This window comes from Melospiza melodia, chromosome 4 (genome assembly GCF_035770615.1).
Source record: "Melospiza melodia melodia isolate bMelMel2 chromosome 4, bMelMel2.pri, whole genome shotgun sequence".
Classification (NCBI taxonomy): Eukaryota; Metazoa; Chordata; class Aves; order Passeriformes; family Passerellidae; genus Melospiza; species Melospiza melodia.
Genome location: NC_086197.1, coordinates 57,858,330 through 57,873,046, shown reverse-complemented (window position 1 = coordinate 57,873,046; position 14,717 = coordinate 57,858,330). Strand labels below are relative to the sequence as shown.

The 14,717-nt window shown below is 39.2% G+C and overlaps 1 protein-coding gene and 1 long non-coding RNA gene across 4 annotated transcripts in view; one reads left to right on the top strand and one right to left on the bottom strand.

The window, feature by feature from the left end:
- The window catches only part of SLC17A8 (solute carrier family 17 member 8), a 24,776-nt gene extending 18,458 nt beyond the window's left edge, over positions 1 to 6,318 (top strand). For both annotated transcript variants that reach the window (XM_063155911.1, XM_063155910.1), the window contains 4 exons: positions 2,036 to 2,168; positions 3,432 to 3,542; positions 4,901 to 5,028; positions 5,655 to 6,318. In XM_063155911.1, the coding sequence (XP_063011981.1) occupies positions 2,036 to 2,168; positions 3,432 to 3,542; positions 4,901 to 5,028; positions 5,655 to 5,993 (711 nt within the window). In that variant the 3' untranslated portion in view covers positions 5,994 to 6,318. The remainder of the gene's footprint in view (positions 1 to 2,035; positions 2,169 to 3,431; positions 3,543 to 4,900; positions 5,029 to 5,654) is intronic.
- The window catches only part of LOC134418063 (uncharacterized), a 19,647-nt gene extending 4,930 nt beyond the window's left edge, over positions 1 to 14,717 (bottom strand). Inside the window, exons 1-5 of one of the 2 annotated variants that reach the window (XR_010027670.1) lie at positions 14,553 to 14,717; positions 12,655 to 12,730; positions 8,616 to 8,821; positions 6,287 to 6,489; positions 1,281 to 1,407 (exon numbers count right to left, since the gene is read on the bottom strand). This is a non-coding gene — a long non-coding RNA (uncharacterized LOC134418063). Of the gene's footprint in view, positions 1 to 1,280; positions 1,408 to 4,781; positions 5,012 to 6,286; positions 6,490 to 8,615; positions 8,822 to 12,654; positions 12,731 to 14,552 lie in introns of those variants that run through there. The other variant, XR_010027669.1, reaches the window with a different exon arrangement.

The following is a 14,717-nucleotide window of genomic DNA, read 5'->3' as shown; positions in this document are numbered from 1 at the left end:
TCCTCTTTAGAGCATGAATGAGGAATACAGAATAATTGTTTTAGAAAAGTTTTAAAAACTCTTTCATTTAGCATACATACTTGCTATGTGGTAATTATTTTCAAGCAAGTCTAAGGCTGATAATAAAGAACATCATTATTTTTCTGTTCTGGGAGCACTGTGTGCCCAGCTTCTGCAAGAGAAGCAATGGTTGTGCCATGGTAGCAATGACAGTCTAAATGGCCAAGTACAGCATGGAGATGAAGAGGGATATTAAGAAAAAGTACACCTGTTTATTCTGAGCTGCTTTTCATTAATGCTAGAGTTGCATCTCTGTGAACCTCACTAATTTAAAACCAGGGTAAAACCAACTGTCAATGTAATGAGGTTGCACATTGCTGAAAGTAAACGCAAACTTCTCACTAAATTACTGCTTCAAAGAAAATCTTCTAGAAGATGACATGCTGATCACTAAAACTCTGTCTCAGGGGTTGCACTGACTCTGATCCTATTTGACATCTTCATTAATGACCTGGATTATGCAGCAGACTGTACCCTCTGCAGGTTTGGAGATGACACAAAATTAGGGGCAGTGGCTGCTACACTGCAGGGTAGTGCAGCTGTACAGAGGGGCCCTGGCAGGCTGGTGAAGCAGGCTGACAGGAACCTCATGGAGCCAATGAGGGAAAGTGTAAAGCCCTGCACCTGGGGAGGAACAAGCCCATGCACCAGTATGGAAAGCAGCTTAGCAGAAAAGGACCTGGGAGTCCTGCTGAACACCAGGCTGGACATGAGCCAGTAGTGTTTCCTTGCAGTAAAGACTAATGGTATCCTGGGCTGCATCATACAAAGGCCACCAGGTAAAAGGACATGATGTTTCCCCTCTACACAGCACTGGTGAGGGCACACCTGAAGTACTGTGTCAAGTTCTGGGCTCCACAGTACAAGAGAAACAAGGACATACTTGAGAGAGTCCAATGAAGGAATGGAAATATTTCTCCTATGAGAAAAGACTGAGAGAGCTGGGACTGTTTAGCCAGGAGAAGAGAAGGCTCAGCAGGGTTCTCATCCATATGTACAAATATCTGAGAGTGTAAAGATAATGAAAATAGGCTCTTTTCAGTAGTGCTCTGGGCACGAACTGAAACATGGGAGGTTCCTTCTGAACATGAGGAAACACTTTTTTGCTGCAAGGAGGACTGTGTACTGGAACAGGCTCCTCAGAGTCCTCAGATCCTTTGATCTTCATTGCTAATGAAAAGCCACAAAAATCAAGAAGAGGATAAAAATTACCTGGTTACCTGGTTGTGGAATCTCCATCCTTGGAGATACTCAGGAGCTGTCTGGACAACATTTCTGGGCAACATTCTCTATGCAATCCAGCTTGAGCAGAAGGAGGGTCCTTCCAATCTCAGCAATTCTGGGATTCTGGGAAAATGAAAAAAAGGTGAACATCAGTTTGTAGGCTGTAATCCCACAAGAATAAAAAGAAATCAATGTTTTTACATTTATGGTTATTTAATTATTTGTAAAATTATTTCATTTTATTTGTAAAATTATTTCATTATGTCAGATTTTATGCTGTATGGTCTTCAGTCCCTATGCAATGTGCAGGTGTTTCCTTCCTTTACACTGAGGCAGGAAGCAGGGATTGATTTGTTGTTCAGGAAGGAGATCCTTGAGAACAGAAATAACAAAAATATAAAAACGCAGTTGAAAACCAAGATAAAGCACTCCAGTATCAGGACAAATGACAGGGCTTTGTGATGTCTACAATAGAATTTAATATAAACAGTCTTCTGTGCAACTCTTTAGAGTAACCATGACTACTTGGGATATTGCATGGCATTTCAAAGGTGAGATTCTCACTTGTGCTCTGGCTTCCCCTCCTGGGCCACAAGGAGATCTTTCTTCCCTCACCCAGTTTTAAGCACCTGCTGTAATCAGATAAAATGATCCAGGGCAAAAGAAATGAAGCATCATTATGGTTCCTGTTCTCTTGCCTCTAAATCTTGAAGGAGAAAGGACAGTGAAGCACGCATTTGTCTAATTGCAGGTTGGCCTTTTGTCTGCAGTTCCTCACATGGTCATGACAATCATTGTGCCCATTGGAGGGCAGCTAGCTGACTTCTTACGGAGCAGGAAGATCTTAACCACTACCACTGTAAGGAAGGTCATGAACTGTGGAGGTACTATTGGATTCTGAAAATATGGCATTTCAATGGTGTGCAGTCAGTCCAAGTATCATAGTTTTGCCCATGTTTAACTGTAATAAGAGACAATTTACTCAAGATTGCATTTATAGCTGGTTAATCTGAAGCTTTAAGTGGAGAGCTGATGCCTCATGACATAAATTCTTAGTCATATGAGCATGCTTTAAAAAAGGGAGGAGACAAGAAGTCTGGTTAATAATTGAATAGGCAATAGCATAGTATGATCAAATAGACCTCATCCTGCAAACTTATACAAAGTTAACCCTGTATCATGGTGCTGGAGGGACCCTTTCCCAATGGATATATTCTTGAAGTAACTGGCCATGTTCCCATTTGCTACTCCCAGCAGAGCCCACTGACAAGTTTAGACTGGAAGGTTTAGGGTGGGGGTAAAAAGTGAAAGATGAACAGGAAAATTTTAACCCAGCATGAAGTAATTTGTTTCCAATTCCATAACTGAACTGAAAAATCAGTGACATGTAGGGTTGATATTGAATTAGAGAAAAGATTTCAAGCCAGACAGCCTATGGAGTAGTTAGTTGCCCTCTGCCAATTGCTGGCTTGCATTATTTATAGATGGCACAGACTCCTAGAAATAGAGATGCCTGCAGCCAGTGATATCACATAACTTGGCTATGCATCTTCAGAAAGGATGGTTAAATTGATTGTATTTTCAGGGCATATTAATAGTGTCATTAAAACAACAAAACAGAAGGGTTGAAATGTTACATATTAGAAAATATTAATTTCCAATAATGGCAGAGACTGAAAGTTCCCTGTGATGCTCAGGGATGTCCTGTTGTGTTGACAACACAGTTGTATGTAAAATACTCTTTTGTTCCATTTACCAAGAAATTCTTGTATCACTACAACCATGAGAAGTTAAAGGCAAGTGTTTTTCTTCTTTCACTCACATGTTTATGGGTTTGTGAATTTTTCTGCTCTTTGCACAGACTTGCTTTCTCAATTTTCTTCCTGTATTGCTCAGCGAATACAGTGAGTTAACTTCACCAACGGTTTGGGTCATGTATACAGCAGTGAATGAGGAGAAAAAAAGAATATAATCTCAAACAATAAATATACAAATACTTCTGCAAATGCTCAAAGCTCCCAAGAATAGCTAAAAGATAGAAAATAATTTTCTCTCATTTTAAGCTGCTACTCTGGATAGTGCTTATTAGTATTTTCATTGCAACTAGAAAGTTAAATGCAATTCATTCTCATGTGTTTCATTGGAAGGTTTTGGGATGGAAGCAACCTTGCTTTTGGTGGTTGGTTATTCTCACACAAAAGGTGTGGCTATTTCCTTTCTGGTGTTAGCAGTAGGCTTCAGTGGCTTTGCAATTTCAGGTAAGAATTAATCTTATTCTTGCTTTTACTATTCATGATAAAACTGATGTTATTATCCTCACTGTTCTTACTGTCATAATTTCTATTATTTTGTTTGCTCTTAATGTGGCAACTTATGGGGTGTTTGTTATTTCTTCCCATATCAGAACTAATTTACTTTGGTATCTATGAAACATGTTGCACACAATACCTGAAGCTTTGAAAAGAACCTGCTCTTTATTGATCCCAATTTACATCAGCTTTATGCTGTTATTTTCTAATATACTTTTACACTATCAGTCACCTTTTCATCCTATTTATCTGTATGCCTAAAAGGAAAGAGACAGAGAGAGAGGGAGAGAGAGAATTACTCTGCAGGGAATAGTTGCACAAAGGCTATCAGTTACAATTCTGTCCCAAACCCTAGCACCCAATTTCTGCTTCCTATGTCAGCCCTCCCTCCGTTGCATCCTACATCCAGCCCTTCTCCAGAAGTTGTTTCTAACACTTTCATGAGCCTCACCCACGTTTTGTAGTGTCAAGCTGTTTTGTGGCACCATCAGTACCAGCATCACTGAAAAAAACTCCTCTTGCTGCAAAGATTAAAGATTTTCTTAAGATTGAAGATCTTCCAAGAAGACTGCCAAGAACATGAATCTATTGAACAAAATTGACCAGCAAAGTAACTGCTGATGTTCAGTTATTTCAGGATTCTGCAGATGGGAAGTGGTTTTTCTGCTCAGTTACGATGTGCTTGCATAACTGGTCATTTCTATCAATCAACTTTTATTGCAGGATTTTCCCAGTAGTCTATTTCTTACCTTATTTATTACCATGCACTTGAAATTTATCGTCACTTCTCGTGATCAACCATAGTTAATATGACTAATTTTCATTACCTAAGGAATGATAAATATCTCAGCTGACATTTAGTATTTGTTTTTATTTCTTAAAAAAATATGTGCTCAGAAGACAAACTGCAGTAAGGATAATTATTTTTCCTACTGGTTTATATTCTATTTTTCTATCATGTTGTTAAACTGCTGTTGAACCACTCATGTGGTTAAAACACTGAAAGAAATGAATTAAAAACCCTACTACATAAATAAAAAGATAGAAGACATTTCACTAATTTGAGGCGTTGATTCCTTAATTAAAAATATTTGCCAAGTTCACTGTTCAGGTATGAGAAAATGGAAAGTACAGACACTTTAAACAGGGCCAAACGAAACTTTATTTTCTGTACAACATAATCTTCGGAGGTGCACTAGGGAGGTTGCTAACCTTTTTAGCCTTCTTCAGCCAGAATGGCTGCAGAAAGCCCTGTTGGCCTGGTAGTGCAATGCTGTTCAGCTGGCTGTTTCTCTCATTTTTTGTAGGCTTCAATGTGAATCACTTGGACATAGCCCCTCGTTATGCCAGCATTCTGATGGGGATCTCCAATGGTGTGGGGACGCTGTCAGGAATGGTGTGCCCACTCATTGTTGGTGCTATGACAAAACATAAGGTAACAGTCTCCATGTTTTCTAGGAAAAGGATTAGGTAATGCAACAAATTTAAGACATTTTTTAAAGATTCCTGGGGATACCATTCCATCATTGGTCTCTGCAGCTTCTTTTTGTTTGTCTTAAACATACACTTTTTAATTACCACTTTGGCCTAATTCTCAGCTGTTATAACTAATTATCTGTCTAGGCAGATATTTTTTAATACCACCTGAGTCTGAGTCTCTGCAGCATCTCCATACAACTGTGCAATGCTTATAGGGCTTGGAAAACTCCTCTACAATGCATCCATACCCCTATGGTAGAGAAGCAAACATTGATCTACAATAATATTTGTGTAGTTGTTAGAGAAATCCTTGCATTTCCAACTCCACAAATATCTCCCATGCAAAAGAGAAACTTTACTATTAAAAAAAACAACAAAGAAACCCAAGTTCAATATATGCTGTAGTTATATATAGTACAAAAAAAAATCTTTGCAATGGTTCTCATACGTTGTTCTATCTTCAGCATCAGGAATCAAACAGTGCTCACAGTCATTCCTCAATATGAGCTAATTCATGGCATAATTTGGAGAGTGATATTTCTTATTACTGGAAACTTAATGAGACCTGCACCATTCTTTCAGACCCGTGAGGAATGGCAGAACGTCTTTCTGATTGCAGCCCTGGTGCATTACAGTGGTGTGATATTCTACGCTATCTTTGCCTCTGGGGAGAAGCAGGAATGGGCTGACCCCGAAAACCTCAGTGAAGAGAAATGTGGCATAATTGATCAGGATGAATTGGCAGAAGAAACAGAGATGAACAATGAAACTTTTGTAAGCCCAAAGAAAACGTATGGTGCTACCAGTCAAAATAGTGAAGTACAGAGAAGGGAATGGAGGAAGCAAAAGCAAGTAACTCAAGACATGGAGGAACAGACTTCTTACCATTGTGAAAATGGAAATTTTCAAGATTTGTCTTAACACTTGAAACTGTAAGATTTGTATAGCAGCTACTCCCATGACTCCTGCCTAGCTGCCCCAAGTCATCAGGTATTCACATTTATTGTCTTATTCAATTATGTAACATCTGGCCACATGGCTAGATTTGAGGGGTGATAGTTCCCTCCCAGTGGTGTGTAAAATGCCAACAATAGGACTGGAATAAGTGATCCTAAATTCTCTCCTAGCCATTATATGACCTTGGGAGAGCTTCTGCACCAGTTAGATGACCAGCCCTGGCAGGGCTCCTGCTTGATGCAAGCTGTAGAACTTACTGTAGGAGCAAGGAGTTCCCTCATCATCTCATCTGAACGGAGAAAGGACAAGTGATACCAGATGGTGGATCCACGGTGATCTGTGTAATCCCTGGGTCTCCAGTGGTGTCACAGTCTGTAATGAGCAGCCCTGCTTTGCCTTTTTAGGTTTCCTGTAGGGTGGCATTTGAACCGCTTAATCCATGTCAAACCACAAACTCATGCTAAAAGATCAGAGCAGAGGGAAAAGTAAATTTATGAGAGTAGGCTGTAATTAATTACTAATAGTCACTCAACAAGGGGAAGAGGAACATGTGGCAGAGGTGGCACAGGATTCCTTCAACAGTTCCTACAAACTGATTGGCAGATATCTTTATATGCACACCCCACAGAGTGTGGATAAGACCATAAAATGAATACTTGTAAAATTTCTCCCCCTCCACAGATTTTGTGCTGGCATGAAGTAATTTTGAAAACAAAATCATCGTTAGTGATGCAGTATTAATAATCCTTATGAAAGGAAATCTTAGCCCTGTTTTGATTAGGATTCTCACTCAATTCATCATTGTGCAGTAATTTGAATATATTTTTCTAGTATTATACTGACAGAGTTCCTGCTCTCAACACCAACAGTTCTCGTTTAGGTGAACGAGCTTTCTTACAGGAGTATTTAGTTCTGGATCTGTAACTTTTCAATGCCTCAGTCTTGTTCTTGCTATGAATGAAGTACTGTACCATTTGAGAGTCAACAAGGTACCTATGTATAAAAGTAATTATCCTCTGCCATTGGTGTACATTTGACAGTATAAAGTGGCTTTGGCCTTTTTCTACCATTTTTAGAATCAAACAGTGGAGCATGCTGTATCATCTCAGTTAGCTGCAACTCAGAGACTCATTGTGGCATTAATACTCTTTCCAGAATGGATAATATGAGTAAAATGTGATTTAATTTGTCTCTCATTATGACTACTGCCTCATTAAATTCAAGTGAAAGCTATCTTGTCTGGCCTATGCTGTGCTTTGTGATGTTTCAGTATTATTGTTCTTGTGAACCGTGTGCAGCCGCTGTGATGCACACAGGGTTTGAACATTTCTCAGATGCATTTTGCTGTTTTATTGAACTGCAATTGAATAGAATGAGTGCAATTACACTTGTACAACCATTTGAATCCATGGATGATTTATCTTCCCTACAAACAGGTATATTGGGAAGTTAGCTAATTCTCTGTTCATGTGTCTTGTGCCTCTTCTACTCAGCGAAATCCAATCTGCAACTGTATATGGGTAAGAAGGAAAGTGAGTTGAATGCCTAATTTGACTACAGTGAAGACTTTCGATATGAGCAGATAATTTAATGAAAGGGGTAGTTTTATGGTACAGCTCAATACTGCTTTTAAAAAAACCAATTCATTAATAAGCCAGTCAAAAAAAAAAAACAAAACTTGTCACTTTATGCTGTTAAGTCAGAAAATAATATTTTTTTTCAAATTCAAAAACTCATTTTAGACTAGAGTTCCTTATTTCACTACTGATATTTAGAACAGGTATAAGAAAATGTCTTATTTCTTTCAGATGATAGTCAGCTTTTGGGGATTTAATTGCTAGGAACTTGGGTCAAATACTCTCATTAGTCTATCACAATAGCAGGACCAGCTGCTGTCAAACTATTTTGCAACATTCACCGCAATTTACAAAAGAAAGAGGTCCACCACTTTGCATATGCGCAAAGCAAACAGCTTCTTCCTCCCTCTCCAGTAACGTAACATTCATATAGTTGCTACAGGAAGTCTAATAGGGAAAACCATATTATGAAAGGATTCAGTATAAGAATCTGTATAATCTGAGAGAGAAAAGAGAAGACCAGACAATGTATTACTCCAGAAGCAGTAACATTTGCTTAGAAGCAGCATCATTTTTCCAGTAATGATGGAGGGTAACTTTCCTGTTGTCAAGAGGAATACAAAGGGAGCGAATGCTGTTGTTATGACAAAGAACTGCAAACATCCCAACCGTTTGGGAAATTGCCAGCTGGCCCATGAGGGCTTGGCTGCCTCTCTGCTGAGTGTAGCTGCTATTTTTTTCCCGGTTGCAGATGCACCACAGCTGTCACAAGTGACAAGCCACAGCTCAGTTTAGCGGGATCATTTTGTATCCACAAACAGATTTAGTTCAGTGGAAGTTTGACTTCAGTGGACATTTGAGCATTCATTATTTAATACATTGAAAGAAATAGCTTAAAAACATCTGGACAAACTTTTGCATTTAAGAACCCCTTTACTTTTTTGTCTGAATTTAACTGCCTATTAACCCAATATATTAATTGGGTTGATAATAATATATCAGCTCTTACCAGTTGAAGTTACATACATGCCACAGTGCTTTTCCAGGCATGCACAGTGAGATGTTTGGGCTTTCTCCCTTTCCTCTTCATTTGTTTAAATATTTCAGGTGCATTGCATAAAGTGTAAACATCAGCGCTGGTTGGAAACTAGGCTTTTTTCCTGGAAATCTCTGAACTTAATCAACTCTTTGATTTACACAGTGGCTTCCACAATCCTGTATGACAAAGAATAAAGACAACCTATTGAGAACAAACTGATTTGTAGCTCCAGTTTTGCTGGATGTTTCTATCTGCAACATGGTGCAGTAGAATTTTCTTATGGAATCTAAGCAGATATGGTCACTGAGGATGTTTTTCCTACAAAATGATTTCTTAAAATATGTCAGAATTTGGACCATTTAAACAATCAGGGAAACTGGTATATCCCACTCAGACTTCTAAAAAGTCATGTTTCATATGGTAGTAGATGTGAATAATTCAAATGATATTTTCTATGGAGAAATAGTAGCTTGATTACACTTCATTTATTACACTGTTTGAATATTTTTCCGTCCCCATGTTGAAAATAACTTTTGCATATTTTCAAATATGACAGTGCTCATACAAGTCAGAGTTTGATTTGGAAATGGCTTTCTGATTGCAGAAGGAAGCAAAATGTACTTTACACTGGAATAGAGATTTTAATTAAGCCAGAGGAAGATTCAGCTCTCCATACGTTGAAATAGTAGAATAGTCCACAGGAATGAATTCAAGCCTGAGGAGAAAAAAAGCAGTACAGTCCCAGGAATATGTTGTTCTGTGTTGTTATCTACTGATCTTTCTTAACAAAGAAAGCTATAGCTTTTATTTCTTTGACAGTTTATATTTTTTAGGCACAACCAGTAGACATTTAATGACAATTAATACTCCTCTTATATTTTTGTGAGAGTTTAAAAAATGCTCCTTCTAGTGAAAAAGGACAAATTAATGAGAGAAATTATGAAAAATTCACCTGAGTAGGAATTTCTTCAGGGAAATAATCACTTAGTCCAAAAGAATGTACAGACTTTGGGGTGAAATATATAACAAGGGCATCCAGATGTTGACAAAGCGCTGGGAGGAGTCTCATGTGTAACATAATTAACTGAAAGCAGGAAGGTAAAAATTAACTGAAGGTCATGCAAAATGTGTTAAGGCTTCATATATATGTTTCCAACTGACTTCTTTTGACAGTTACAGAGATCTGTAAGTTTAGTCATTATTTTAAGGAAAATTTTGTAAACCACCAGATTTTTTATCTTAATTTTCTCTTTATTTTCCATTGAAGATCTTAATTTTAGACTGCTATTTAATTATTCATATTTTAAGGAAGAGGAGTATTTATTGGGATTTTAAGAGTAGAAAGGGGAATGGAGAAAAAGAGAAAGCAAATTGCTGCCACAGGGCCATGCAGACAGAAGGCTGAGGATGGATAAGAAATCAAATTTCAAATCCTGGAAATAGAACTTGGAGTTCTCTAGATTTTTGAGTTAAAAACCTACAGGATGTGTGCCATGATCTAATATCCTCCATAATCCTAGGGTCCATGTCAAAGCTTAAGTCTCATGAAACCAGGAATAAATGGAGAGATTAAAAATTCTTCATTCTTATGTCTTCCAAATGTTAGATTAGATAATACTGCTGGAAAAGTAACATTACTAATACTATTGCAGATCTATGTGTCCATGCAGAAGACAGGCTTCCTAGTAAAAAAGCTTTCAACTACTTACATACTGGCATCAATTATTTCTTAACTTCCATTTGATAACAGTCTTTTGCTGTGACAGAAAAAAAATTCCCTGATTTATCTCAACGTTTTTGGTTTTGTGTTTATACTATTTATCATTTTTACAGCTCTTCTGCATGCAAAATTACATAAGTACAGAAGGAAATTTATGTAAGAAATGTAGTAAGATTGTACTTCTTCATGCTGACCTATCTATAGGATAATAAGAGCCAACACATTTTTTTCCACAAAATATTTGGATATTTAAAGTCTTGATCACAATAAAAACTTGACTCATTTATTTTGTTGTCTCCATCTCATGTTGTTGTATACTGCCCCTAAATTTAATTACTGTATTGGATATCTGCAGTAGCTAACAGACTAATTTTGTTTATGTATAACCATATTTATCTACTCAATAAAGTCAGTGCTCAGACACCTGCTGTACAAATTTTTGACAACTATTTCACTCCTTGTTTTAGACCTAGTTCTATCTGCATGGCAAATTCAGAACTCCTCTGAGCAGGTCATGGCTGTTTTGTCAAATATGTGTCAGGAAAATAGTGGAACTCATGAAAAATACATCTCCATTGGCTCAGAGCTTTGGTTGTCCAGAGGTCCCTGACAAATCTTTGAAGCACCAACCAGGAAGACAACAATGTTTATAAAACAGGAAGTATTTGAGAACCCCCAATAAAGATACCTCTGCTCTCTGCTGGCAGTCATCACCAGAAGCAACATGCCAGGTGCTTTCTCTTGCCTCGGAATAACAGTAATGAACATAAGGGGAATTCACAGGAGAAACTTGCTGATATGGTGCTTAAGATAAGAAAAATGGGACTTTCTTTTTTTCTAGGGAGAGGAATTTGATCGCATCTGCTTGCTCCTTGCTCCTTCTCTGGTGTGCAATCATAAGAAAGATGTCTGTAGTTCCTGAGAGACCCCATCTTTTTCCCTGGCAATGATCAGTCGTGCACTTTGTACTAGCACAAATCTGCAGGAGGCTGGAAGTGGCTTATGGGCCCTTGCTGATTTATGTTGGGCAAGGGGAAATTATAGCACTAACATGAAACTTGAATTTAGACATGAAAGAGATTAACATTAAGGACAATCAAGTGAAGGACAATCAGTGTGAATGGATGTAATGTTACTTCTGTGGAATAATGCTGCTGTGTGGGGCAGACACGGGCAACTGGGAGTAACCCTAGCAAGTAGGTTTTCCCTCAGCAAGAGAATGTAATAGAGTTACCTCCGTCCTGCACTGTTCCCTTCCCATTTCCCAGTGCCCCATACTGGCTGCAAGTTTACCTGTTATAATGCTTGTATGGAGTGAAGAAGATTATTGCAGTCACACCAGACCCCTATCTTTACCTTGTATTTTCTTGTTTTCATGACTGACTTCCCTTGACCCTTGCTAACTGATGGAGTGGTACACCAGACACCAGAGCAGCCCAAAGTCAAAATTAGCAAGGGTTTGCTTTTTAGCATATTCCTTATTTTAGTTTAGTTTATATTTATTTTATTTTAATTTTATTTTAATTTTGCTAGGAAGAGGCAAATTCTGTGCCAAGTTTTGTGGCAGCAGAGGCTGGAACCGTGTCCTTGGTGGGCAGCTGAAATGTTACCCTGGCTGGCCAAAGGTCAAGGCCACGCTGGCCTGTCCTGCTCCCTCTGCTCTGCCAGAGCACACAGCAAACTGTCACGCTTGTAAGGGGCTGAAGGGCAAAGTTGCTGACAAAGCTGGGAGGGGAGCTGCAGTCAGGATCTCTGTCTCCTACCCTTGTTGGCTGCCTGGGTACAGGAGTTGTCAGACCATGAGAAACATCTGGTGTTTCTAAGAATTTTCTGCTTTCCTCATCCACAATCTTACTATACCCAAGGAGCCACTTCTATTCCATTTTAATGGAAAATTGTGAGCAGCTTAAAATACCCCTTGTCAACTGGCATCTTCTCTTTCCCAAGATGTAGCCCAAGCCTGGAGCTCATTATGCATCAGTGCTCCCAATCTCACTCTCCTTCAGTGCCCTTGAGCTGTACCTTTGGTCCATGCACCCCTCTTGTCCCCCCCTTTTTCACCAGCATGGTGGCAGGTGCCCCAGACTGGGAATCACTCAAGGTCAGGGTGGATGGGTCTCTGAGAAACCTGGTCTAGTTGAATATGTCCCTGCTCATAGCAGTGGGGGTGGAGTAGATTACCTTTTAAAGGTCCATTCCAATCCAAACTATTCTATGATTCTTGGGAAATTTTGTGTCTTTCAGAGAAGATGTGGTACTGACTCATGCCAGATATTGGGTAAGACTTACCTCAAAAGAAACGTGCCTCTTCAAAAAACACGCAGGAGAAGTCTGCTAGCAGGTTGTTCTCTGTTTGTGTCAATGGCTGGCATTGGTTTCAGAGGACACAGACACATACTAGTTTGAAAAAAAAATCACAAAATGTTTTCTTGAGCCATCAAATTACTGCAAGAGCTGAAGGTCAGCAAGGCTTCCAGCCCAACACACATGCAGATTTCCTCATTAGGAATGCCTGGTACAAACCCTAGTAGGAAGCAAAGCATTTCCTCCAGTAATATTTTTGTTAATGCTTCTCCCAACAAACTATGAAATATCTAAGAATGATCAACTGAAGTCCATCAAACTTGAGTGGAGTTTGAGTTTCTACACCTGGTGTTCTCCCCAAATTGTGGCTTAACATTTTAATTTATTTAGTGGTGCTATATTTGGAGAGATAGGTTTCTGTAGCTAGGGTATTAGTGAAAGATGCCCAAGTCAATTTGGCTACTCCACAGGGCTGTCCCTCACCAGCTGCAGTACCTGAAATTCCCTTTGTTGAAGTTTGTAGGATACCTGTCAGGCCATTTCTACAACCTGTCAAGGCCCCTCTGAGTGGCAGCATGAGGAGCTGTCACACTAACCGCTCCTGCCAGCTTTGCGTCATCTGCAAAGCTGTTGAGGGCGTGCTCTGTCCCATCATACAAGTCATTAATGACTTGTATTAGTTTTTAATTACTGGTCTTAGTCATATTAGTCATTAATGACTGGTCTCAGTCTTCACTCCAGGGATATACTCCAAATCACTGCCTCTAGCTGGGCTTCCTGCTGCTCATCCCAAACCTTTGAGACAAACAGTTTTGCCAGTTTCAAATCGAACTCACTGTGTACTTATCTGTGATGTGCTTTATGATTTTGTCAATGAAGACAGTGCTGAAAGCCTTGTTAAGTCCAAGCTCTGCCCTTGTTCACTGAGCCTGTCTTTTTGTCATAGAAGGTTATTGGGTTCCTTCCCTCCTTCTTAAAGACCAGAGTGATTTGATTTTTTTCCCAGTCATCAGGCATTTCTCCCAGTAGTTACAGCCCCTCAAAGGCAATTGAAAATGGCCTTCCAGTGGCACCAGAAGCCCCCTCAACACCCTTAGTACATCCCATCAGAACCCATAGACCTACGCATGAACAGTCTGTGTAGATGCTCCCTAAACTGACTCTACTCCATGGAGAGCAAGACTTTATTGGACTTTCATACAGGTTTCAGGTGCCTGGAATTCCTGGAGGCTGCACTTATAAGTGAAGATTGAGGCGAAGGCAGCATTGAATACCTTGGTTTTCTCTATGTTTGTCAAGTAGTCCCCTGTCCTATTCAGCAGCAAACCCAAATTTTCCCTAATTTTCCTTCTTCTGCTTATACACCAGCAAAAGTCTTTCTTGTTGCCCTGCACATTTCTTGCCATATGCAATGGTGGCTTTTAACTTTGCTAACATTATCTCTGCATGCATTGCATGCTCTGTGTTCCTCCTGGATCATGTAACACTGCTTCTACCACTTCTACACTGCTTTTCTATGTTTGATTTTAGTTAGAAACTCCTTGTTCATCCATGTAGGCCACCTGGTGACTTTGCTTGATTCATGCCTTAAAGATGGACTGCTCTTTAACTTGGAGGAGGTGGTTTTTGAATGACACCCAGCTCTTTTGGACCACTCTTCTCCACAGGGCCATATCCCATGATATTCTTCCAAACAAGTCCTCAACATGCTGAAGTATGCAGAGTTATGGTCTACCATCTAAAGGCAAATAGTGGAGACACACCAAATTTTTAATTAATTTCTAAAAGTCTGAACTGGGAAGTAGATTGCTAAAATACCGTTGAATTGTGAAATTAAGTGGAGAGATCAAGCATAGGTACAGGAAAAGAGTGTTTTTCCATACCTCACTTATTGCCTTGAAATAATCCAAGGTCAGTTGTAAATGCAGTCAAGGTCTCATTTCATTTTAGCACCTGCTGGCTGACATTCTGATTAGAGAAATCATGTGTCTCTGCCCACTTTAAATGGTAATCTCAAAAAACTGTATCCAGGCAATTATGGATCAAGA